General features: G+C 40.8%; 1 protein-coding gene across 8 annotated transcripts in view; it reads left to right on the forward strand.

The window, feature by feature from the left end:
* Nucleotides 1-27,940, forward strand: part of FGGY (FGGY carbohydrate kinase domain containing) — a 384,511-nt gene that overhangs the window by 173,873 nt on the left and 182,698 nt on the right. For all 8 annotated transcript variants that reach the window (XM_012785132.3, XM_075998776.1, XM_075998778.1 and 5 more), the window contains one exon: nt 5,647-5,775. In XM_012785132.3, coding sequence (XP_012640586.2) covers nt 5,647-5,775 — 129 coding nt within the window. The remainder of the gene's footprint in view (nt 1-5,646; nt 5,776-27,940) is intronic.

Here is a 27,940-nt window from a genome sequence, read left to right on the forward strand (position 1 = left end):
AGGGTTGCATACCACCCTGCCCAAACCTCGCTAACATTTCCCTGGGCTTGGAGCCAACTCTCCTCCCAGGTTTCATCTCACTGTTTGTAGAAATACAAAGGAACACTGAACCTTCCAGTTAATTCAACACCCCACCCCCACCTCCCCCTTCCTGGAGAGGATAACAGTTCTGTTGACCATTATAATGCATTTTCTGTCTCCCAGAAATCCACATAGTCATTAATTTCTGCTGCTGACATCAGGAGAGAGGATTATGTGTGTGTCTGAAACTGTTCCCAAAGTGCTCATTAGTCATAGATAATTGAGAAACTGGTAGAGGGAGATTTGGTGTAATAGGAGCCCCCGCCTGTGAAGAGGGACTGCAACCACCAGATAATTGTAGATTCCAGCTTTTGACCGTTCAGACTGAATCTGCCCATGCAAATGGGAATTCAGTGGACGTGAGCCCGAGAGAGCTCAGGGCGATTGCTTTTGTACATCTCAAGGGTGTGCATCAGGGACGGAGGCCAGCCAGATCACAGAAATAGGTGAATTGCCTTTGGTTCTCTTTCCTGCCTTCAGACTGAGTGAGGAGCAGGATTTGGAAAAGGTGCACTGTATTCTCCTTAACTTGATTTTGTTTTTATTTCAACTTAAGCTAGCTTTGTTTTGATCACAAAAGAAATACAAAGACATGCTACAGAAAAAGCACAAGCAGTAGAGAAGGGTATCCTGCACTGGATCCCAATCCCTGCTGTAACAAAATTCCTGTGTATTTTCTCTAGGATTTTTCTAGAAGTTTATCTGTTTCCTTTTTGTAAGGAAACAGATAAACTTCCAAATCCATACTTTAATTCAGCCTCATGCATTTTAATGACTGTGTGGAGTTCTGAATAGAGGTACCCTAACTTGCTCTGGCCAGATTTAAGGGAGCAACACCTTAAAAAATATTACACAAGAAATGTATGTCCAAAATACAACAATTAGAAATTATAGGTTCCTGAAAAGCAAAAAAATCACCCATAATTTCTCTACCAAAAGAAAACCTATTTTCTGTATTTTTTGAGCCCCTAGGAATATATTTTTATAAGTCATCCATCTACCTTTTTTGTCATTCTTAAAAAATAAAAATGAAAGCATACTTTACATAATATTTGCAGCCTGCATTTTTCAATTGGCTTGATTGTTTTAAAGATAAAAATGATTTTCCATTCTATCCTTTCTTCACACTGCAGGTTTATCTTCTTAAAGACCAATCTGAGCAATCACAGCTATGCTGCCATAGGCAGTCCTCGTTGCCTGCCATGCCTGAGGTCCTGGCTGCCTCTCTTATCCAGTCAGCTCCTCCCTGGTGCCCTTTTTGAACACCCCAACCATACCATGCTCCTAAGGGGTCCCTATGGTGACCCTACTTTTGCATCTACTGTCCATTTCCCCAGAGCAGGCAAGCACTGACACCAGCAATTCCCCACTGTCATTCCACACCAGACCCAACTGTCATCTTCACCGTGAAGATTCCATTCACTCTCCTGGCCAACCTCAGTTCTCTGGGAACAACACCCACATTTCATCTCTCTAGCATCTTCTACAGGGTCCTAAGGGTCTTGGAGGGGTTTCCATCATCTCTGTCCCAGACCACGGTGTGAGCCTTTTGAGGTCAGAGGTGCCCCTTTCACATATACCCCAGCACCTAGACCTTGGCAATTGGCAGATGGAAATCCAAGCGGGTCATCCTTAGTGCCACTGTTACTGAGATGTTTTTGAGAATGCATGAATGGGTGGCTGGATGAAGTCTAGAAGAGGCTGCAGATGCTTAGGCAGTAAAGTATTGATTACATCTGAGAAAAGCAGTTCTGTGAATAACATGATTTTTGGGTGAAAGAAAAGGCAAACAAGGATTACGTCGGGAAAAGTTGTCAAGGGACAGTAATGCTTGCCTCCACCAGCCCTAGTCCCCTCAGTGCACCTCTGGCTGACAAACATAAAGTGTGATTTTGAAGGGGTGATTTCTCAGGGGTTCTCACCTATTTCTACCATCCTCTCTTATGCCAAGCTGTTTCCTTTTGGTCTTTAGATAAACTAAGCTCCTTCCTGCTTGGGGCCCAAATAGACTGTTCTTGAAGGCTGTGGTTCCAACTGAAAGATGGGATGTTTATCTTCATGTATATTTATTTTCATTCCTAGACCACTGGACTGAGGAGAAGGCTGGCCCCCTGCCCTAGGTTAGGTTTTCCGGAAGCAGAAGCTGAGAGAGATTTGGGGGTACAAGATGTTTGTTTCATGCATAAAAGGAAGGAGGAGGGAGTAGGACTGGGTGGAGGAGAAGTTGAACCATGATGCTGTCCTGAGACACCTTGGCCAACCCAGCAGAGTGCTCTGGCCTGAGCGGTGCCATCAGAGCCCTCTGCCCCCGCTTTGCTGAGTCACCAGGTGCAGGCTGTCCTGGGAAGGGTGTGGCCCTGGCCAGGCGGCCTCTGCAGCTGGGGCAGGCCCTGCAGGAGCGGGCAGCTGGAGGCTCACTCTGTCCTTTATGGGAGAATCTGGGCCATGGCGTCTCCATCTCCGCCGTCCTCCCCATATCCAAGCAACCATTATGACCTGTTATTCTTGCTCCACAAAATCTCCACGTCTGCCTCTGTTCCTACATTTCCGTTACTAATACCTTAGTGAAGGCCCTCACCTTTTCTCTCTTTGATGAATGAAATAGCATCACAGCTGTTTTCCCCATCCCCAGTCTGTCCTCTGCTATAATGCTGCCCGAAGGCACTTAAAAAAACGCACAGATCTAATCACCCTCCTCCCGGATTCTTGCTCCTTCAGTGGTTCACCGTGGTCTTCATGGTTAAGTTCAAGCACCTGGGTGCACTGGGCCTGCCTCTCCTCCCACTTCCTCTGTCCCCCACCCCCACCCCAGTCACTTCGCTGGCTGCCCCCTTTCCCTTTTTTCTTGTCTTGCTTAAGATGCTTACTCTGCTGGGAAAGCTGCCTGGTCCTACAGTCTCTGATTAGATCCCAGATCTCCTGCCTGCATGTCCAGGACACTTTGAGCCTCACCCAGGTCTGCGACCTCAGGCTGTGAGCCCAGAGGACACAGGATCAGATTAAGCTCCTTTATCAGCTACAGTTCCTTTCTAAATTACTACAGAGGAGACTTGAAGGAGTGCCCCACCCTGCTAATCCTCCTCTGTCTGGAACCTTTTTTATGAAAATGACACCTTTTATGTTTGTGGAGATTGAGGATGAAGGTGGAACAGAGTTTCCATCTTGACCTTCCTATGAAAATTAATCCTTTTCTTACAAAAAAAAAATCTCATTTTAGTCGGCAACATTTGCAAATGGTCCTACGTTTTAAAATACATACTTGTTCTAAAAATTATTCTCTTGATTCTTTCATTCATTCAGAACACATTTGTAAACAATATCTGCTTCAAAAGGTAATGTAATGCATAAGAGTACAGGTTTTGATATTAGAGTGGAATCCACAGCCTGTCTCCAGCTCCTAAACTGTGTTACTGTGGGGAATTTACTTTTTTCATCTCAAAACCTCAGTTTTCTCATCTATCTGTAAAATGGGGACAGTACAGGCACTATGGTACTCTTCTTAAGGAGTTATGATGAAAATGAAGTGAGAAAATGCGTGGTATATCCTTAGCACAGTCCCTGGCACAAAAGCATCCAGCAAATGGGAGTCATGTCTCTTGTGTGCTGGATACTAGACATAGTGACATAATCAGGCTATTGTCCAGAGCCAAGCTGTCCAGAGCCAAGGGCACTGCTCTCTTCCAAGTGTCTGCTACCCTGGCATTCAAAACAGACTAGAGGTTTTCCTGCTTTCTACCCCGTGGTTTGTATATCTTAACTTTATCCTCCAGACCAGCACTGTCCAATAGAAATACAATATGTAATTTAAAATTTTCCAGTAGCCATGTTAAAGTTAAAAAAGTAGGTGAAAATAATTTTAATATATCTTATTTAACTTAATATATCCAAACTATCATTCTAACATGTAATGGATATAAAAAATTTTAAGGAGATATTTACATTTATTTTTCCATACTAAATCTTTGACATCTGGTGGATATTTTCCACTTAGCACCTCTCAATTCAGACACTGGATTTTCATTGGAAATACCTGATTTAGATTTCCTAAATTAACATTGAAAAAGTATATTTGCACATCCAAGTTGTTCCAAACATACTTAAAAGTTTTTCAGTAACTGGATTGAGTATCGGGTTTTAAATTGCAATTGAAATTAAATAAAATTAAATAAAATGAAAAATACTTATTTTAACTCAGTAGCCCCTGAGTTACTCTAACCATATTTCAAGTGCTCAGTCCACATGTGGTTTAGTGGCTACCATATTGGACAATGAGGCTCTAGAAGCCACCGCAGTGGTTTCAGTCTTTGTCTTCTTGGCCAATTTTTTTTCATATTTAAATGTAGATAGAAACTCATTACTTAAAATGGATTAAAAAAATGGTGTTGTGGAGGTACTTGTTTCCATTTAGAGGAGGTTGGTTGAGCTGTTCACTCTCTGACTGCCCTCTCCCAACCTCCAACCTCACCTCTACCCGCAGAGGTCCTGGAGCACCTCTGCCCAGCCCTGGAGCTCCACGGAACAATTAACAGGTGGTTTCTCAGCACTGTGCACATTACTGACCATGCATTCAGAGTCCTAAAATCTTGGGGCCCAAAGGGATCTTAGCATATACATGGGTCATCCCCTATCCCCTCCCTGCAGTGCAGAAATAATTATAACAGAATTCCTTGGGAGATGGGAGAGGGTTCAGGCTCTGTTAAACACCTGGCAGCAGATGGATCATTTCATTCTATTCTGACTTACATAGTTCTCTGTGCTCTTATCTCATCTTCCTAACGAAGTTGGGGGCAAGGACTGCCTTTTACAGCCCCACAGCACCCACACAAAGCAGGTCAATCAATTCATTCTTAACCGAAGGCCTGACTGATTGCAAAAATTCAAGGTCACTTGTAATATCAGGGTCACTGCATTGCACAACTCCAAAGAACATCATTTAAATTGTGTTCTATGGTCGTGCAAGTAGTAACCTTGTAAAGTTTGCAAGGTTTACACTGCACTGTCTTTTCTAGCTGAGAAAAACTTTTAACAAATTCTTTATTGGTATAAAATACTTTACCTCCTTATCTTGTGATAGGAAGCAACTATAGGAGTAAGTTTTCTTGACAACCTTAAGAATATATGTACATCTGGGAGTATGTGTGGATGTGTGAACGTGTGTGTGTGTGTGTGTGTGTGTGTGTGTGTGAAGTGTGGTGGTAGAGCTGCTGTGTTGGGAAGCCCATTTGGAATAGTTCAGGCATCTTAACCTGGTCTTCAAGAGGCTACTGTGTTTATATTCTTTTTAGAATTTTCCATTAATAGAACCTTTCTCTGGTTTGAATGATGCCTCAGAGCTCCTGGCTTTGTAAAGCACCCCAGAGAATGACCCATAGGTACCAAGCACGTACACCTAAGTCGCCAAATGAACAAAGGGACTCTTCATGGCTGCATGCTTTTTATCTTTGCCGAGTTGAGAAAATGCAGAGCAGGGAGGAGGGAGCAAAGAGGTTCTCTTAAGAAAACCGTCCGTTTGCTTTTGTGTATTTCAAACTGATGAGTGTTTGTTTTTTTCTCCTGTTTATCCAGGAAACCAAGTATTGCCTCCCGGAGCTTCTCTTGGAAATGGGCTCACACCAGAGGCAGCAAAAGACCTTGGCCTTCCCGCGGGGACTGCAGTGGCAGCCTCACTCATCGATGCCCATGCAGGAGGACTAGGTAATTTCTCATTCCATGCCTATGGCCCACATTGTGTTCAGATGGAAGGGTCTCCAGAACCTAACACACCCCTTTCCTGTTTTCAAAGCAAAGATCAAGGACTGGTGTTTCAAGATATAATAATGAAAAGCCTTTTACAGTTAGGCATTTGGATAGAATTGTAGAACTTTTCATCACATATATAATTTATTTATAGTTTTATTGATTTCTCTATATATAATAATAGAACAAATTATTTGAATAAACATCTGGATGATTCTTTGGTTTATTGAAAATTTGTAAAAGATACATTAATTTCTAACTGGTATACTTATGTATACTTTTTTCCCTAATGGTACTCCAAAGCTCTTGTAAGTTTAATAGATTTATTTTCATAATATATTTGGCTATGTCCTGTATCCAATTCCTTGACTGTATTCTTGATTTCAACTCCTGCATAACTCTCGAACCTGTCATTCATTTATTCATCAAATACCCCTTGAGCACTTACCATGTCCAGGCATGGTGCTAGGGAGCAGCGAATTTAAAACTAAACAAAAGAAAACCAAAGTTTCTTCCCCAAATTTTAGTGGGAAAGCACAATGAAACAAAGATTTACAGTAAAGTTTGGTGAGTAGCCACTTCATCTTTACTGCGGTTTTTAGTTTTGGGGAGGCTTTTTGGTAGTTGTTTTAGTTCTCAGTATCTCTCATTTCAGCTATAGCCATATATTTTTTCCTAGCCTTAACATTCTAACAATGCTTTGCTTTAAACTGTGGTTCATCATTGATGAGGTCAATTTAGCAGGACATGATCATTCCATTTTCAGAATAAAATAGAATGGAATAGAATAGAACAGGTAGAAAACATCAGAGTACGTTGTAAGGGTCAGCACTGCTCTGTGCAGCTGTGTCCCCATTCTGTGTGCATGTACATGTGTATACTACACCTTGCCGACAATGAATTTTTTAACTGTGGATCATAATCAAAAACCTTAGAAAGATATTCTGGTTCCTACTTCATCCTACAGCCAGGAGTTATCTTTCAGGTACTTGTATTTCTCATGCCTCCAGCACCGTGTCCATGCGTTTACACCTCCACGGCTCAGCAGGTGGGTCTCTGCCCAGAATGATTGGTCCTCCGCTTCTCCAGCTGGCTAGCTTCTCCTTTAACCCGAAGATCAATATCAGATGATTTCTCCTCTGCAAAGCCTTCCATGGGACACTCAGACATACTCAGACATTCTCTAAATTGTTCTTCTTTCTGCAAACTATTTGAAGAAATTATCACATTGTGTTGTGATTTCGGATTCATCTGTTTGTCTTTTCCACTAGACTGTGAACTCCCTGAGGGCAGGGGACATCATATTTTTCATCTCGTAATCCCTCATGCCAAGCCCTGTGTCTGTTTCTTATAGGTGCTTGATAATTTTATTCATTTAATAATAAATAAAGTTTCATTAAAGCAAGAATAAGGTGAGATGGCTTCAACCTATAGAGCAAAGGTTAATTTGTTTCCTTATTCACCAGAATATTGAGCAGCATCTTCTGCATAGTACATGGGTTTGCAAAAACAGGACAGCTCTCATCAATCTCTGATGAACGTGTCAGTCCTGTTCGTCTTTATGTCCTCGGGATGTAACACAGTGCCTGAGAATTAGTAAATAACTGATACTATGTGTAGGTCGGTTAAACAGTATGTAATGTAGTTCTGATTACAGGCAAGAGGGTTTTTCTCTAAACACCTTTCATTGTGAGCAGTACATGCTTTTGATTAGAATGCATGATTTTGATTTTTAAGTACAAGTACTGAGAAAGCTTCAAGTCTAGACAGACATGGAGTATTCTTATTCCCTAGCAATCCTGACGTTCCAGATCTTGTGTGAGGCCAGGGAAACTTTCTTCATCATGCTTTTTCAAATATCCCTGGGTTGACAATCTCAATCATCCACCCCCTCCCAGGAGACAACCACTTGGCTGGGACCACCACATGCTGAAAGAACAAGGGCTGCCCCTTGGGGAGCTGTATGTAGGTACTGTGGTTTCTTAAAGTTCCCTAAGGGATGTGCAAAAACACACCTTCTCACTTCTGACCAGTACTCGCTGTACCCTACAAGAGGGAGATTGCCAGATGATCCCCACCTTTTTCCTAAAGGGAGATGCTTAGATAAGAATTTTACTTTTAAAAGCTTTGGCTTAGACCTTTTGTTCCCTTTAAAATTCAAATGCTCCCAAGACAGTGCATTTTCCCCTATTTTCCAAAAGTAAGTTTTTAAGTGGAAAGATAGAATAAGGACCTTGGATTCCTTAAGACCTGAGCTTAAGTGCCAGTAGTGGCCAGGAAGGGCACAGGAAGGGCTAGCTTCTCCTCTAACCTGAAGAACTGTATCAGATACTTTCTTCTCTGTAGAGCGTGTGTTTTGATTCTCGGTATCTCTCACTATAGCTATGGCCATGTATTTTTTCCCAGCCTTTCATTCTAACAATGTTTTGTTTTACACTATGGTTGCTAATGCATGAGATCAATTATGTGCCCCTGTCACATTATAGGGCACAGGAAGGGGGTTCTCAGTGACTGTGGGACAGTAAAGACCTACTTAATAAAGAGGTTGGCCAAGTTTTATCCTTATTATACTTTCCGATGCCTCCTTCTTTCCCCTTCACCTTACAGCCAATTCAGGGTTAGGATATGTAGGAAAGAGAGGAGGCCTGGGAGCAAATGTTCCTGCTCATTTCCCAACCTGCCTGTGCCCCTACCAAGATGTGGAGGAGAACAAAGGTCTGAAAGTCACGAAAAGATTACCCAGTGGTCCAAGCACATTCTCTAAAGATATACATCGAGTTCATGCCCCCATCAGTTATTGGTGTAGGCACTGGGGATTATCAGCAGTGAACAAATCAGACAAAGTCCCACTCCTTTTGGAGAGAAAATTCTCATTGTTCTCCACTGGCCTGGCATGATTCTAGCTTGCTAGTATTGATTTGGGACAGCTAATGCACTGAGACACACTGTGATGCTGTGATAAGGGCACTCAACACAGAGTCCAAAGAGTGGATTTAAATTCCTATTCGCCTACAAATACGGGGCCTTTCAGCACTCTCCTTTCCTCTTCTGCGGCGAGAGACAGCAGTGCCCCTCCCAGGACTGTTAGGAGAACTAATGATGTCAATAAAGCAGCTGGCAGAGTCTGGCACATAGGAGGCATCTCTCTTTGGTTTTCTTGCTCTGGAAGCACAAGCCTGACATGCAGTAGGAGCTGCATACATGGACGCTTTTGGAGTTACTACCCTGGTGGGCAGTGTCCGTCAGGAGAACCGTCTTCCTGTTGCATAGGCAGCTGGAGAAGAACCTAGGCTTCTGGACTCCTTCTGCCTTCACTGAATCTGCCCTAACTTTCCTCCTCCACTTCTCTGTAACAGAAGGCAGGACTCAGGCCTTTAAGATTCCATACAGGTGGAGGTCAGAAACAGCCTCAAGAACTCTGTGCTAAGAGATCCCTGAATGTGAAGGGAGAGCCCAGCTTTGGAGTCAGAATTAGATGCTGGCCAGGTGTCTCGCAGACCAACCCTGATGACTGTGATCACTTCAGGTGCTTCCCTGGCATGACCTGCCTCGGACTCTACATTCTGACCAGCAGAAGGGATCTGCACTCTGCTTTGGAGAAATACCTCTGGCCTCTCATCCCCAGGAAAGCCTGAGAAGGGAGGATAAAGATCAAAGACACAAGTACAGCTCCACGCATGCTTTTTCCAGTTCTGGAAAAGAGGAGGAAGGACTTTGTGGGAATAAAAATCAACGATAAAAGAACATTTTGTTCTTAAGGTGCTGGTTAGTAAGTTCTCCAGCAGACAGCCAGAAGATAGGAGTAGCTTTGTTTGCACTTTGTGGGGGTGGTTATGGCCAGGGCTCCTGCTGCTGATATTTTTCTAGCTTATAAAAATAACATTAACTTTGTTCCAGGTCTGTTCTTGGCTCCAGCACCCCAACTATCCTGAAAGGCAATAACAAGCTGATTTCTGTCTCAGGCCCCTCTCCTCTCAGTTGCTCTTATCTATCAGACAAACTCCTGACTATCTATCAGGTCTTCAGTCCTGTGCCATCTCCTCTCGGGGTCCTCCCCTGACTCCCCAAATTTGACTTAAGCACTCTTCCCCCTTCTTTCCCACTGTGTCTCGCGCTTACAGGTTTGTGTGTACACCACTGTCTCATCTAATAATTTGTAAATTCTTTTAGCAGCTTGTTGTTTCATCCTCAGATCCCAGCAGCCTGCATAGTTCTTTGCAAATGGAAGACTCTTACCACGTGCATATTTAGTGAATAAGGGAATGAATGAATGAATGAACGGCATTCCCTCCAGGAGGGGTGAATAGTACAACTGAGAGATGTAGTAACCTCTCATACAGTGGGTATACCTGGCTCAGTTCACTAGGATCAAAAGTTTGTGTACTCCTTGAGCTACTCCTAGATGTCTGGAAATCTCTGTCCTCCTTGCTTCTGTCACCTGAGCAGGTTTGGGGCAAGAACAAACTTTGTGCCTAGGTTTAACACAACTCTTTGATTACTGATACTGGAGTCTTTGCCAGATGTTGAATTGGCTTAAATTACTCATCTAGGCCAGATGTTGAATTGGTTTAAATTGCTCATCTGAGTTGCAGAGTCAAGCCAAAATGAGGATTTTGAATTTCTTTTCCTTTTTTAATGGCAGAAGAATTTATTTAGCCAGTCTTGCAAAAAACGGTGTCTGGTCCATGCCCTCCTAGAACAAATCATAGTTTGTTCCAGTGAGCGATAAAACATGCCAATTTCTTGTCTGACCATTATTAGTGTTGTAGAACAGAGAGTAGGTAGGCAACAACTTTAGATAACTTAATTTTAGGGGAGTATATATTTGTAAGTAGTATATATACTAAATGTATTAATAGTATGACCAAGAAATATACTTAATTAGCAATAATCTCTTGCATTTGTAAACTTTATATTTATGAGCACATCTGTGTTCATTATAGAATTTACTCCTAATAGTAACTTTGTAGTGAAGTTAGGAAAGAATGTATACCCTCATTTTGCACATGGAACAACTGAGTCTCAAAGTGAGTCAGTTATAGACCCAATAATAGATCTTTGTTATTTTATATTTATTCTCAAAGCAACTTTACACATGCTATTATTTTGTTCCATTTGTCAAATGAGACAATTGAGGTTCACAAGACTACCTAACTTTCCAAAAGTCACACTTAAGCGGTAGATGTGTGATTTAAACCCATACCATCTGATTGCATAGCACACACTTATCACTGTATTATAAGGAGTGGCATATCTATTAAAATGTGGCCCACTGTTCTCTTGAATTTGACCCTTAAAATTTTATGTAAGTAGCAAATCTTGAAAAAGGAAAGTCTTTCAAAAATATGTATGAATGGCCCACTTTGCTAGTGGATAGGGATATACGGTGAATATGAGAGAAATGTGGACTTATGAAAATTTGTAGTCTAGTAAAGAAAACAGACAAGTAAATAAACAATTACAATTATTTGTGCCATGTGTGGACAGCTGTGGAAAAACATAAAATGGACTCAAAATTGAGGCTTAAGAATGATAAAAAGGATTCCTAGAGAAAGTGATGTCCAGTTAACGTAATAGCAAAATTTCCCACCGTGTTATCGCTTCTCGGCAAAGTGGAATTTATTTACTCATTGTAACTTTTAAACTTAAATCGGGCTTTATTTCTACCAATGAAATAATATTATCAACATTATTAATGAGAACAAACATTAGAGCCAGCACTATTGTTGGCACCACGGCTGTTATAAGCATTTCTTCCTTGCTTTCTATGTGCCGCTCGCTCTGCCTGATGCTGCCCTTACTTTACTCTTACTCCTCACGATAATCCTGCCACGTAGAGGCTATTTCCCCATTCTGTATGTGAGGGAATTGAAGGCAGAAAGAATAACATTCCATAGTCGTATAACTTGTGTCACAGCAAGATTTGAACTTGAGTCTGACTCCAAAGCTCATATTCTTTTTCTCTAGGCCAGTGGTTCTCAACCAGAGGTGATTTTAACCCCTAGGGGACATTTGGCAGTGACTGGAGAATGTTTTATCACTTCTGGGGAAGGGGGAGTGGTACTGGCATGTTGTGGGTGGGGACCAGGGATACCGCTAAACATGCTACAGTGCTCAGGCCAACCGTCTATGACAAAGAATTACCCAGCCTCAAATGTCAATAGCAGAGTAGCTTAGGAACCCTGCTCTGTCCCAGAACACCTCGCAGTGACATTATTTCCCTTCTTCAATTCAGTTTATTACTGTAGAAGCCAAAAAGCAACCCAAAATAAGGGTTTTGCTAATGTATTAGTACTTTGTCAAAATATATTTTGTGAAATGTAACTCTTCTGTAAAAGTAGTCATGAGACAAGAAAATAGAAGTGGAGCCCGAGGCGTAGCGTGTGCGGGATGGTTCCTACTCCATCCTTCTTAGTGGGAGTTGAGCCTCATGGGACCTCTGATCCTTCTTTTGACACATCGTAAACATTCTGGCTCCTTCCTTTGTTATTTATCCATCAGCACTCAGTTACTTCTACTGTAGAAATTTCTCCAAATTTAATTTCACTTTTAGAACAACATCAATCAGTCCCTCCTCTGTGTTTCTGGAACAATATACCCATTTCAGTTTCCTGCTCAGCTTTGTATACCCATTGTCCAGCATAGAACCCATATAGTCCCCAGTAAATCACTGAATTCATTAATAATTAAGATAATAAATATGAGAGGATTTTGAAACATCAAAAATAGGGATTACTAAATCTAGATGATGGAGCCTTTAAAAACTACAGATTCCTAGACTCCCCACCCTGCTGAGGATTCTCAGTCTTAGTGTCTGGATTGGGACCTAGAATCTGGTTCTAAGCATAGAAGTTGTCTCCTGGTACCCAGAGGAGACAGCCTGGGAGGGCAGGTTGGCACTGAGGACTCGGGGGTCTGCAGCAGTACGGATGGGCAGCTGCCAAGCAGGAAAGCAGGCAAAGTGGAGCTGTGCTGCGCAGAGGCCAGGCCCAGGCTCCACCCAAGAGCTGGGGGCAGGAGGCAGCTTATCCACAAAGGGAGAGACGGTGGATGCAGAGGCAGGCGGTACAAGAGAAATGAGGAGAGGGGATTAGAAACCCAGATACAGGAATCTGAAAGGAGAAAAGCTGTGCCAGTCCCTGAGCAGATAGAGCAAGGACAATTCTGGGAGTGCCTGGATATGAATCAGAAGGTGGGAGGAGGAATTTGTTAATGTGATTGCAAGTTTATTGTTTTAAGTTGAGGTTTGGTTTAATGAGAAACCACCGCTGCCTGAGACCCCGGCAGCTGCGTGAGCCGTGGCAGCCGCTCCTGTGGCGGAGGGGCAGAGAAGATACACCGGGGAGCTGTAACTTCAGGTTTCCTGTTCTCGGGCTCCAAGGCATCCTTGGAGTGATGTGCTTCTCTGGACTGCGAAGGCTGGGACTTAGTGGGAGGCCAGGTTTTACCCTGAGGACAGAAAGCTGGGAGCAATCCAGGGCCCTGGGGCTACAGCCAGCTCCGCTGTCTCCCCCCTTTTTAAGTCTGTGCCACAAGATTCAGTATATACAGCTGGGAAGTTGCCATGAAATCAGAACATTTTGAGTTTGATACACACACTCCAGTTTGGATAATGAGTAATCATAGGCTTTAGAACTAAAAGGTTGCTCAAAGACTTTCTATACCAAATTCTTCAATTTGCAGATGAGAAAACTGAGATTCTGAAGAATGGTGAGTCATCAAAGGTTACCCCAGCAAATTACTGTCAGAGACGAATTTATAATTTGCACTTCTTAATTCATTGGCCAGGGCCCCTGTCCCCACTATGCTATGCCATCCCCGAATCAGAGGAAAAAAAAATGATTCCTGAATGTGTTATTCCAGTCTATACCTTATATCCTATTTAATGGCTACAGCCAGTATCACAGGTAGCTATTAAATAGGTAAGTTAGTTTCCCTAAGCCACACTTGGATAGGTCTCTTTGTTTTATTGTCACAATCCCCACACTAAGCTTCAAAGAGTCTCCCTCAAAGCTGGTAATAATAAAATCATCTGGTATTCAAGTTCCTTCCAAAGAGTTCAAAGCAGTTATTTTTATTTCACCTACCATTTATTGAACACCTACTCTGTGCCAATTTGCTAGGTACATTAATATTCACTATTGTCAGCTCACAACCATGCTGTGAGCTGCCATTATTTTCTGCATTTAACATACAAGGAAATCAAGGTTTAATAACTTGCTCAAGGTGACATTTTAATAAATGATGATGTTAGGTTCTGGTTCCAAGTTTTTCTGACTGCAGAGCCTATGAACTTTCCTCTTCTTACCCTAGCCAGTATATTTCTATGTATCTAGGTATGCCTGTGCCTTTAGTTACCTTTACTTACATTAGCCTATACTTACACCAATGCATATTTGTATCTATAACAGAAGATAGAGCCTCTATTTAACGTTCTGAGTAGATATGTTTCTAGATTCATTTTGTAGCTGAGAAAGTTGAAGCCCAGAGTGGGAAAGTGACTTTAATAAAGGATATTTAAAGTAGCACAGGAGTCTGAGTTCCTTCAATCGTGGGGAAATAAGGCCAGGCTTATTAGACCAGGGTTGGAAAGGGATAAATAGCTATTTTTGGCTGCATAGTAGAGAGATCAATAATATTGATGTTGATATTAATTTTGTTGAGTAATTTTGTTAACTAATACTGATACTAATCTCATTTGTGTAGGGACTTTCCATTTTCGAACTACCACCCCAGGAACAAGGAAGGTATTTTTACTTCCCTTTAATGATTGAGAAAACTGACACTTCACAAGGTGAAGGGATTTGCCTAAAGTTGCAGGACCAGGAAAGGCTGGATCTAAGATGCAAGCCCTCTGTGTGCCCCTGCCATGTCTCCACACCCGCTTTGGTGCAGACTTTGCATCTAACAACGGAACAAGTCCTGCCCGGGAAAAGGAGCAGAGTGTCTTGATCCAATCTGAGTTCCTGTGCCCAGATCCCCTGATTTCAAGCAAATCTCTGACCATCTCATCAGCTCCAGAACCTTATCTGGTATTCAGAGAGAATTTTTAACCAGAAGGTTATACTTATTCTCTCATGTATTTGTTTATGGCTGAGAAAATGAGCTGCTGTTTTCCTTTGCTGAACTTGGGAGCAAAAACAAAAAACACACAGAATAAGCCAGCCTCAGGTTCTGAAGCTGCCAAGCACCTGTTAGGAGGACTTCCCACTCCAAGTTCAGAAGGTAGAAGACTGCAGCAAAAGTGTTTGCTTGGGGGCCCAGAGTCTAAGATTGCTCTTGCATCATTGGCTGCAAGAGTAGGATTGGGTCTGCTGTTTTTCATGGCACAGAAACTCAATGCATGGGGCTTCACATCCATATACTATTTCTGAGCACTAATGTTTACTTTGGGCCTTGCACATCAGCAGCTGATGGTGGGGAAATGCATATCTTGAGTTATTGCCCTACAGCGGCAGCCTCGTGTCTAAACTGCTGGCTGCTTCCTGATTATCTCTCCATAGGTCTGGATCATTTTCTTGTTTTCAATTTTCTCTTAACTGTACATTCATTGTAAAGAGCAAAGATAAATAATTTTTAAAATTTTCCCATCTCTAGGCATCTTGAGGACTGCCTTAGTATACTCTGCAGACAGTATAGATCTGTACAGAAACTAAAAAGGAAAATTTCCTAGAAAATAGGAAAATCAAAATCTCTGGTTATATCATTCAACAGCACCTCCCCCACCCCACCTTTCCATAACTCCAGTCTTCATCTGTGCTCTGTACTACAACTCTGATGTAAGAATTTGGCTCTCTGAAGACAGTGCAAATCTAAAACGCAGCATGATAGTTAAGAGCACATAACTGATTCAAATTGTGGTTCCTCTGGCTGGCTGTGTGCCCTTGGGAAATCACTTGATACCCCATGCCTCATTTTCTCCATTTGTGAACTGAAAATAATAGTACCTATCTCAAAATGAGCTTATATCTGTAAAGTACTTAGAACAAAGCCTGGCCATGAATGTTTGTTTAGCTATGATTAATGTATTTTTAATACATTTAAGTTGTGAATAATAGCAGTGGGTAAGAGAAATTCAAAGTTTCTTTTTTTCATTTAACAAATAGATGATGTCTTCCTTCTGTATGTCAGGCATTGATATAGGTGTGTTAGATATAATGGTAAACAAAGCCAAGTTCCTACTTTCGTAGAGCTTCTATCCTCCTGGGAGAGTTCATTAACTCCCATATAAACATATATATGTGTATGTATATGTAGGTATATGTGTATTGCACGTGTGCATAACTATGTGTATGTTTCTCTCTATATATGTGCATGTATGGGTGTCTTCATGTGCGTGTGTTTATATATGCATGCTTGTGGTGTTTAAGCATATGTATTTGAGATATATGCATGTATTTGTGTGTATGCATATGCATCCATACATTTATGTGTGAATGCATGTGTACATGTGTATATATGTGCATTTGCATATGTATGAATGCACTTGTGTATATGTCTGTTTATATTTTTGTGTGGACTTGTGTGTGTGTGTCTGATGTACATATTTGTATTTGTGATTTGTCTGTTTATGTATATGTGTGTGTATTTTTATATATATGTATAGATGTGTACATATATGCATATATGTTTGCATTTCTCTGTTTATGCATATGAGAAAACTTCAAATAGTTGGTGTAAAAATGAAATTAAAAGATAAAATAAAAAATATAAACTTTATTTCTCAACATAAGCTCCATCAAGCTCAAGACACTTTTATAGGCAATGATACCAGCCATTTAATCCATCCCTGAAGAATTGAGGGTCCTGGGAATTTAACCATGTCAATGCAATCTGTTTTACATTATTATTTATTTATTTATTTATTTATTTTTGAGACAGAGTCTCACGTTGTTGCCCAGTCTAGAGTGAGTGCCCTGGCATCAGCCTAGCTCACAGCAACCTCAAACTCCTGGGCTCGAGTGATCCTTCTGCCTCCACCTCCTGAGCAGCTGGGACTACAGGCATGCGCCACCATGCCCGGCTAATTTTTTGTATATATATATTTTAGTTGGTCAATTAATTTCTTTCTATTTTTAGTAGAGACGGGGTCTTGCTCAGGCTGGTTTCGAACTCCTAACCTCGAGCAATCCGCCCGCCTCAGCCTCCCAGAGTGCTAGGATTACAGGCGTGAGCCACCACGCCCGGCCTGTTTTACATTATTAACTGAAGAAAAATGGATGCCCTTTAAAGATTTTTTTTAAGATTAGGAAGCAAAAAGAAGTCAGAAGGAATCAAATCAGGACTGTAAAGTGGATACCTAATGATTTCTCATGGAAACTCTCACAAAAGTGCCCTTGTTTGATGAGAGAAATAAGCAAGAGCCTTGTTATGGTGGAGGACTCTCTGGTGAAGCTTTCCTGGGCATTTTTCTTCTAAAGCTTTGCCTCCTTTCTCAAAACATTCTCATATTAAGATGTTATTATTCTTTGGCCCATCAGAAATCAACAAGCAAGATGACTTGAGCATCCAAAAAGCTGTTGCCATGACCTTTGCCCTTGACCAGTCCACTTTTGCTTTGACTGAACCACTCCCACCTCTTGGTAGCCATTGCTTTGATTGTGCTTTGTCTTCAAGATTGTATTGGTAAAGCCAGGCTTTCCTCCTCTCTTACAGTTCTTTGAAGAAATTCTTTAGAATCTTGATCCCACTTGTTTAAAATTTCCATTGAAATCTCTGTCTTGTCTGGAGCTAATCTAGGTACAACAGTTTTGGCATCCATTGAGTGGAAAGTTTGCTCAACTTTAATTTTTCACTCAGAATTGTGTAAACTGAACCAGTTGAGATGTCTGTGGTGTTCGCTATTTCTTCTGTTAATCGATGGTCCCCTTTAATTAGGGCACAAACAAGGTGAATTTTTTTCCTCACAAATTAAAGTGGCTGGTCTGCCACTGCAAGCTTCATCTTTTACATCATTTCATCCACTCTTAAAACAAGTTATTCATTTGTAAACTGCTGATTCCTTTGGGGCATTTTTCTCATAAACTTTTTGTAAAGCACCAGTGATTTCACCATTCTTCCATCCAAGCCTCACCATAACTTTGATGTTTGTGCTTGCTTTAATTTTAGCAGAATTCATGTTGTTCTGATTGGAGCTCCTCTCACACTGATGCCTTGTCCCTCAGTCCTTCAGACTAGATCCTATTGAGACATGTTGTAAAAAGTTATTATGAATTTATTTTGGCACAAAAAAAATTCTGAAATCCATGCATAGTTTTTTTCTTAATAAGCATTCTTCATGAACTTTTTGAAGTCCCCTCATACACGTACTTCTATGTGTGTATAGGTATGTGGATGTGCATGCATGTGTGTGCATGACGTGCTGCTAAGTGCTATTAAAAAAAAAAAGTCTGTTTAAAGTTATGGAAAATTCTAGGAGGTGCTACTTTTATAGAGATGTCAGCAAAGTTCAGTCCAGAATGGTGACATTTGAGGAAACATACCTTAATGAAGTGAGGAAACATCTCATTGTATTGTAACACCTCATTGCCCCTGCAAGGCAGAGGTTAATCCAATCAGAAAATATACGTTGGGCTGGTGCTTTGCCTCAGATGTGTGCTGAGTGCAGGGGATACCAAGATGAAGATGACCCAGCCCCTTCTCCAGAGTTGCTCAGCAGCTAGTGGAGAAGGGGGACCTGTATTTAGAAAAATCCCAGGACATTCTGCATCCTGCTTTTCTAAGAGCTGAGGAAAATGTTCCAAAACACAGGGCGCAGCCTGCTCTGCCAGGACAAGCTAGGAAAGCATCACCAAGGAGGCGAAAACAGATAAGCATTTCAAGAAGCAGGACTAGAATGCACAAAGGTCTGGAGATGTGGAAAGGCTGGGTGTAATCAAGGAGCATTTCAGTGTGGCAAACTCGCCTCTCCAATATGCGAGCAGAGAGAGATGGTAGCCGGGAAGACAGAGCCTTGTGTAGCACACTCTGGCTAGGGAGTCAGACTGCCTGGGTTCAAATCCCAGCTCTGCCACTTATTACCAAGTTATTTAACTTTTCTGTTCCTCATATTTCCCCTCTATAAATGGGGATGAGAATATGCCTCCTAGGGTTATTATATAGATGCCTTCTCCTGACACATCGAGAGCGCTCAGTAAGTGTTAGCTACTCCGAGTTGGAAGCTCAAATGTAAAAGACCTTGAATTCTGAGCCAAGGTGGTTGGATGCTAAAATTAATTTGAATCAACCTTATCTATTCAGATAGCTTCCTCGGCACTGATTTTGATGTGAAATGTATGTGGAATGTTCTACATCAAGCATGGGCCTTTGAGAGTGCAGCTATGATTGTTAATACTAAGGGATGATACTCCAAAGAAATAGAGTCATAAAAAAGATACCATCTCATTTTAAGCGTAGAACAAAAGTTTACTTAAAGTGGAATTAAGCACATATTTATTTTGCCAGGTTATGGGAGGATTCAGAAATGACCCAGTCCCTGACAGTGCTTAGCACTTTACCTCTGCATCAGCAGCTGCTGAGCCTGCAGAAACGTGGCTGGACAGGAGGCTGTGTGTTCCCCCTTCTCTGCAGTCTGTATTTCGCCATTACTGTTCTCATCCACCAGGCCTGAGGGCGGGCAATGCTGGTTTTCCCTGTCTCGTGCCCACTCCTGTCTCTGCCACTGCCACTGTCTCCCACTGTCTGTTGTGAGAGGAATTTTATCATTGCTCCCTTCTCTTCAGTCTGTTATCTCTTCTCTAATCTTCAAATCCAAACAGAAAATGCCCAGTTTGCTTGTTGTCTTCACTGTAGTCTGAGCTGGTGGATATCCTTCAAGAGCCCTATGGGATTTCCATGCCCATACTTCTGAGTGTTCCCATCTTCATTTTGTTGGTAATAATGATAGATTATCCCATGTAACTTCCCTCTATTCCTATTGTAGTTAGAAATTGCTATTTATCAGAAATAGGGAATGGAAAATATATGAAGGAACAACAGGAGAAAGTAGGTTGTTTAGATTACTTCCAGACATTCATAGGAAATTGAATTCATTGTAAGGATAACCAAAAATAAAAGTATTTTTATTTAAACTTAGAATGACTTATAGTTTTTTTAAGAAAAACCCCTGATTTCTATCCTTATTTATTTTTTGTAGCAGTTTTCAAGCTTGAGTATGCATAGTCACCTGAGGAACTAGTTAAAATGCACATTACCGGGTTCCCCCCCCACCACCACAGATTCTGACCGGTGGGTTTAACTGGCACCTGAATATCTGCCTTGTACCTAACCCCTACATGAGCCTAATGGAATTCCCCAGTGGTGCCTTGAAAATATAGCAAGAGAACAGCCTAAATCAAGTTAGTCACAGTCAAAAGTTTTCTCTATATAATTCAAAAAGGGTAATGTTGAATCCTAGCTAATTGAAAGATTGCTTTCTTAAATTTTTGCTTTAAAAGCATTGCAATAAAGAGATTATCCAATCTGTTGCACTTACCACGAGCTGGGCATTACCTAAGTGTTTATCTAGACAGTACTTAATGTGGACAACAAGCTTTATGGCTGTGCACATCCTCACCACCCCCTCTAAAGACAAGGAGGAGACTTGCTCAGACTCAGGCAGCCAGTATGGTAGAGTAGAGAGTACTTGGTCTGTCTGACCCCAGCTCTCTCCTTGTTGCCATTATATAGCTTCACACAAGCCATTGTCAACAAAATTAACTATAGATGATTTTCTAAAAATGTTCTAAAACCAAAAGACATGGAAAGTCTTTGCATCAAATGCTCGGGTCTAGGGAAAGCTAAAGCTATTAATATTCTGTTTAAAGAGAATTGTGTTAGGCTGTTGGTCTGTATTGCTGCAGGTTCCTAGGCTGAATTTAGCCCAGCGAGTTAAAAGTGTACCAGCTCTGTGACTCCCACTGTGAAATCTTGAGTGGGGAATCTCCCACTATTACCAATAATATAAATGAAAACTTCACATGCCTTCTAGCACCAGACCTCTCATAGCTGAAAGTTGTAAAGAAAAATCCACACAATTGGATTACGTGAGATATATTAAGTACACCTGAATAATTTGGCTCTTCGAAAGAATTCATATGCTGTCTGCTTCACTGTAGTGTAACATTACTGCCCACCCTAATGCATGTGACCTCATAATTATTTCCCCTTGTGCATATCCCTCTGATTAAGTGTAACACACAGACAACATTTAAACACCTGAATAGACGATTGCATTACTGTCTCCTCCACTTAGACTGTGAGCTTTTTGTGGGTGATTGAATCTGATCCTGTTCATCTGTGTAGCTTTGGGCCCCAGCTCTCAGCTCAATAAATGGATGAATATATGCATGAATGAATGGGTTAGCATAAACAACATGCTAAGCACTAGATTAATTACTGTGGCAAATACAGTGATACAAAGAAACAGAGACATGTGGACTAAGTTCTATAGCAATTTTAAAAAAGGATAAGACACTTTTAGTTGAAACAGTAAGGCAAAGAAAAGACAAAGATACTAATACTCATTAAGGGACCTCAGTGTGACAGGAATGTGCTGGGGAGTCTTCATGTGTAATCTTCACGTCCACTCCAGCACCTTGCTCAAGGTCACGTAACTGGTAATGAGAACCCCCAGATGCCAGCTCCCATGGTTCTTCAGGGAAGGGGGGGTAGCCTTGGAACAGAATCTGGGATAATAGGTGTGTTCTCCCCTAGAAGCGAGAAAATGTAGCGTGTCCTGGATGGAGAGAATAACACAAGTGATGGCACTGAAATGAGGTTGGGAAATGGTAAGCATTTCAATTTGGCTGAAACCTTTGATATCTATAAGGAATTCTTGGAATGTGAGGCTATAAAGATCAATTAGGTGGAGACAGATTGGGAGTCCTTGAGTACCATGTTGAAAAGTTTGTACCTCCTATGTCTCACTCACTCCAGGTATTGGAAAGCCACCGAAGGTGCTCTTAAGCAAGATATTCATTCCAAGAAGGGCTTTAGATATTAGGTCATTAAATATGAAATGTCCGATTCCAAATCAGAAGTGTAGTTGATATCTCAAGCATGAAGCGGTACAATTAATGTATGTGCCTAAACTATCAACGTAGTTTTGCCATGTTGGCAGTAACTTGTTTATGCCACAGCAAAAAAGCCTAGAGTGTGAGTGGTGATGAAATCATGAAAGGCATTCTCCAGAACTTGTGAGAAATTGAATAATTTTCCTTGCCAGAAGTGGTCCAAAACTTGGAAGGAAGTGGTAGTCAGTTGGTGCAAGGTCTGGTTAATATAATGGATGACAGAGAGTTTCCAAGTCCAGCCTCTGTAGTTTGAGCAGCATTGTTTGTGCAACATGTGGTCAAGCGTTGTCTTGCTAGAGGATTGGCTTATCTCTATTGTCCAATTTTGGCTGCTTAATCACAAGTTTCCTCATCATTTTATCCAATTGGTTGCAGTAGACATCGGTATAATCAATTGACCCAGTTTCATGAAGCTATAGTAGATAATACCAGTGCTGGACCACCAAACAGACACATTAGCTTTTTTTTGATGAATATTCAGTTTGGGACTGTGTTTTGACACTTCATCTTTATGCAACCATTGTGCCAAATGCTTGCAATTGTCAAAAACAGTCTATTTTTCATCACACATAAAAATACAATGTAAAAATGGTTTGCCTTTATGTCACAACAACAAAGAAAGGCAAGTTTCAAGGCAATTTCTCTTCTGATGCTCATTTAATTCATGCGGTACCCATCTATCCAGCTTCTTTACCTTGCCCATTTGTTTCCAATGGTCCAATACCGTTGGAATAGTAATGTCAAACCTTGCTGCTAATTCATGCATAGGTTGAGATGGATTCGTTTCTGCTATAGCTTTCAGCTCATCATTATCCACTTTGGTCTCACTCAGATCACCCACATGGCTCATTTTTAAGATTAACAAAATCACCAGACGGAACTTCTCAAACCATCAATATACTGCACATTGATTAGCCACATCCTTCCCAAACACTTGGTTGATATTTTGAGCTGTTTGTGCTGCACTGGTTCCATGACAGAACTCATATTCAAAAATAACACAAATTTTTGACTTATCTGCGGTTTCACAAAGATTGCTCTAAAAAATTTTTGACAGATAATCACAGGCCAAACCATGCGTTTGAAAGACTGAGGATGTATCTTTACAGTAAAAATAAAACAAGAAGCTTCAAAGTGATGTCAGAGATTTCAACTGTCAAACTTAGTACTTAAGGAAATTGTATATTTCATACTTAATAGCCTAGTAATAAGGCATACATAGAAACTATGTTTGAAGAGATAATGACCAACAGTGTTCCAAAACTGGTGAAAGAACTCAAGTGAAATATTAATCCAATTTCGTATTATAAAAAGGATGCAAGAGAAAAAATTATATGATTATGTTAATAGTTATTTTAAAAGGGCTTTTGATAAAATTCAACACATATTCATCATTTTAAAAAAAATCCTGACAAACTAGGTGTAGAAAGGAACTTTCTTATTCTGATTAAGCATGTCTGCAAAGAGAAAAACCTAATGCAAATATCATACTTAGTGGTGAAATACTGAAACTGTTCCAACTCTCATCACTTCTATTCCGCAGAATGTGGCAAGTAAAGAAAAATAAATTGAAAATATAAGGATCAGAAATAAGAAAACTGACATCATAGATGAGCACTGACACACATATAGAAAAACAAAAGAATCCATAGATAAAATATTAAAGTTAGTCATTTAGTAAGGTTGCTATTGCAAAATCTCAATACAAAATTCAATTTTATTTCTATAAACCAGAAACAACCATTTAGAAAATAAAGTTTTCAAGTGGCTTGATTTACAGTAATATCAAAATATTAAAACACCTAGGAATAAAAATGTGGAAGACATCGAAGAAAGCTCTGAATCATTATTGAGAGAAACTAAAGAAGTCACAGATAAATGGAGAGATATGTGATATCCACTGATTGGAAGACTCAGTATTATAAATGTAATAATCCTCCCCAAGCCATTATATACATGCAATGCAGTCCAATCATAATTCTAGCAGATTTAGGGGGAATAGAAATTGATAATCATTCTAAAACTTGTATGGAAAGGGCCAATAATAAGGCAATCTTGAAGAACAAAGCTGGGAGGATTTCATACTGCCAGATATCAGAACTTATTATAAAGTAATTAACACTGGTGTTAGGGCATGGACAAATGAATCAGAGGAAAACAAATTAAGGAGTCCAGAAACAAACACATGTGTGGACAGTTAATTTGTGGCAAAGGTGGCTCTGCAGAGCTATGAGGAAAGAATGGCCTTTTCAGTGAAACAGTGCTCTGCTAATTGGATATCAATATGGCAAAAACTGAATGTTGGGCCCTACCTTATTTCATACACAGAAATGGATTCCAAATGGATTATAGACTTAAATATGAAATGTAAAATATGAAGTTTCAAAACAACGGAGATCTTCATGATCTTGGGATAGGCAAATATTTCTTAAGTAGACATCTTTATAAGTACAACCATAAAGAAACAGATTGGTAAATTGGACTATGTTAAAATAAGGAACTTCTTTTTATCAAAGCATGCCATTAAGCTCGTGAAAATATAAGCCACGAAGTGGGAGAAAAGAATTTTAATGTAAATCATAAAGGACTTGTATCCAGAGTACATGAAGAATTTCTGTAGATTAATAAGAGAAGTATAGTCATGCTGAGAAAATAATGGCAAAAAATATATTTGAATGACTTTGCAGAAAAGAGGATATACAAATGGAAAGTAAAAGACGACAAGTTTTCCAGGCTCATTTGTCATAAGGAAAGCCTAAATTAAAACCACACTGATATCACTACACACTCACCAAGTTGGCTAAAATTTAAAAGATTGATAACACCGAGTGTTGATAGGGATATGAAACACCTGAAATGCTCAAGGATTGCTATGAAAGTATGAATTGATACCACACTTTGGGAAAGAGTTTGGCAGTATCTCAATACTGTATGATTGAACAGTCTAAGGCATATATCCAACAGAAATGTGGGCATATGTGTAACAAAAAAAAGACACAAGAATACACATAAACCGTTATTTGTGATAATCAAAAACTGGACACAAATGCCCAAATTCCCATCAATAGTAAAGTGAATAAATACATGTTTGGTATATTCATGCAATGACAGATTATATAGCAATAAAAATGTATAGTGCATTGCATGTAACAACATGGTTGAATCTCACAAACATGGGTAACAGAAGCTGGCACAAAGAAAATACACTGAATGGTTTGAAAATTACAAATCCAGGGAAATACCATGGTCTGTCTAGACCACTGAATAGTGGTATTCAGCTGAATAGTGGTTGTCTTTGGTGGGGCATGATGTTTGGAAATGGCATGAAGGGGTTTATTTCTATATCTGGATAAGTATATTTAGTGTGTGAGAATTCACTAATCTGCATACTTAAGTCTATAGGTTTGTATATACTTGTATAAATTTGTAGCTTTTTAATGCAGGTTATACTTCACTGATAAAGTTTATTAAAAATATCAAAAGCATCATGCAGCCCTGAGCTAGATACTAGGAATGCAAACATGAGTATGTTATAATCTGGCCATGAAAAGTGGAGGGGAGGAGATGAATGGTTTAAAAGGCAATTAGAGAAGAAGTATGAAGGGGTGAAGTCAGCGTACTTCCACACACAAAAGAGCAACTCCTAACTTAACACATTCACGGGCCAGCATTAGGGGCTTCGTAAACATTGGTTTCTACTCCCACCTTGCTATCCTGATAACCATGAGTCATTAAGAAAAGGGAGAACTTGTGTTCAGAGTCCTCTTTTTCAGTGCACAGTCCATGTTAATGATAAAGATGGGAAGGTGTTTTTCTTTTTTGGTATTTTAACAGAGAACTTCCCTTAAACAATGGGAAAACTTCCAACCTACTCTACTGGAATTAGGCAATCAGTGATTGCTTTCTCCACAGAATATTAATACAAAGAGTTTGTCTTCTACATATAACCGGGGACTCTGGGCCCCTTCCGTCTCTGCCTTGGGCCACAGAACCTTATAGGAAAAGGATGGAAGGAAGGACAAGGAAGGAACGCCCACTGTCCTGCCAGAATGTAGGCTGCAGGTTGACAAGCAGATGGTAGGATGGAGTGGGGGAGATATAGACGATGACAAGGACCAGCTAACTTGAGGGGACAGTGCCCACTGACAGCACAGCAGGTGCTGCCAGCCAACACAGAGCGGCAAGTCCTGGTGAGTGGTAGCTTGTCTGGTCTGGTCGCTGCCTCTGAACCGTGCTGGAGCAGGCCTGGGGAGTCACTGCTCAGAAGAGCTCACAGGGAAACAGGACTAACGTGGACACCTTGTGGGTTTGCCTAGAGGTGCTTTGAGTTGGTGGATTTAGTGTTATTTCAAAAATCATTTAAAAATTCTTATCTTTGAAATACAGAATTTAGAAGAAGAAAGAGCATAGGAAGAGTAAAAAAATAATATAGAAATCTAGCAAATATCCAACAGAAATGTATAACTGTGTATACCAAAAAATATATATATATACAAGAATACATGAAACACTATTCCAACAGCCTAATGGTTAGAAAAAGGCATTATTTCTAAGTCTGACAACCTGAATTCATATTCTGTGCCATTCTGTGCTATTACCTACTTCCTTTGTGATCATGGGTCACTTAATATGCTGGGTCCAAATTTTTCATCTCCAAAATGGGCATCATAATAGCAGTTGTGAGAATTAAATAAGTTAATTTACCTAAAACACTTGGAATAGTATCTGGCACAGGTAAATATTACTCAAGGATTAGCTCTGATAATGATGATGATGACAATAATGATGATGATGGTAAGAAGAGCTGGGGTATTTTTGTGGCAGGACTGGGAGTCATTGGCCACACAGCAGGGTGACTAAGAGCCCTCTGATCTTAAGGTTAGAGGCAAGAAGACCTCAGTAAAGAAGCCTTCTTGAGGCCAGGCGTGGTGGCTCATGCCTGTAATCCCAGCACTCTGGGAGGCCAAGGCGGGAGGATCGTTTGAGCTCAGGAGTTCGAGACCAGCCTGAGCAAGAACGAGACCCCATCTCTATTGAAAATAGAAAGAAATTAATTGGCCAACTAAAAATATATAGAAAAAATTAGCTAGGCATGGTGGCACATGCTTATAGTTCCAGCTACTTAGGAGGCTGAGGCAGAAGGATTGCTTGAGCCCAGGAGTTTGAGGTTGCTGTGAGCTAGTCTGATGTCACCGCACACTAGCCCAGGCAAAAAGTGAGACTCTTGTCTCAAAAAAAAAAAAAAAAAAAAGAAGCCTTCTTGGGCCCACATGGTGGGAATTACTTCCTCCTGCTGGAATACTTGTTTGTGCTTCTGTTGAAGCCCTTATTAGTCTGCCTCTGCCATGTCCCTGGCTCCCCAGGAGATTGTAAGCTGTTTGAGGACAGCAATTATGTTTTGCAGGTATTATTTCCCCTGCAGTGCCAAGCACAGTGCTTAATGTGGTGTCGTTCTCAGTACATGTTTATTGAATCCTACTGGACAGAGAAGGGAGGGAATATTCATCAGGGCTGAATGTGCGATAGCACTGTTCTTTCAACACAAGTATTTCTACACTTTTAGTTTCAAGTCATAGTCTCCCTTTTACAGATGAGACTTCAGATGCTCCTGGAACTCAGCTCATTTGCTCGAGGTCACGGGAGTAGGTGGTGGTATGTGACAATGTCTCGCTCAAAGCCAGTGCCCTTGCTGGCAGGCACCCGTTCCCAGGACGAGTGCAGAGAAGAGAGCAGAGCCTGGCTGAGGCTGCCGTCCCAAGGAGGTGGGCACGTGTCAAGGGCAGGTGCGGAGGCAGAGGGGAGGCCTGAATCTCCATCCCTGCTGAAGCAGAGATGTCATTTCAACTGCAGGGTTTGAAAAATGCCAGTGTATTCCTCGTGGGGTTTTCTGTAGTTCATTTTTGCCCTCATCATCCACGCCATTTGTTTACCTAAGCTGTTCCTCTCTTTGAAGCCATTTCAGCCACATGTCATTCATTGTGTTACAACCCCGGGCCCTTTATCTTGCGCAGGATTTTGTTTTGTTTTGTTTTGGATTTTCCCTCCAGCTGCTCTGCATATCGCTTAATTCT

This window comes from Microcebus murinus, chromosome 2, assembly GCF_040939455.1.
Source record: "Microcebus murinus isolate Inina chromosome 2, M.murinus_Inina_mat1.0, whole genome shotgun sequence".
In the NCBI taxonomy this organism is placed as follows: Eukaryota; Metazoa; Chordata; class Mammalia; order Primates; family Cheirogaleidae; genus Microcebus; species Microcebus murinus.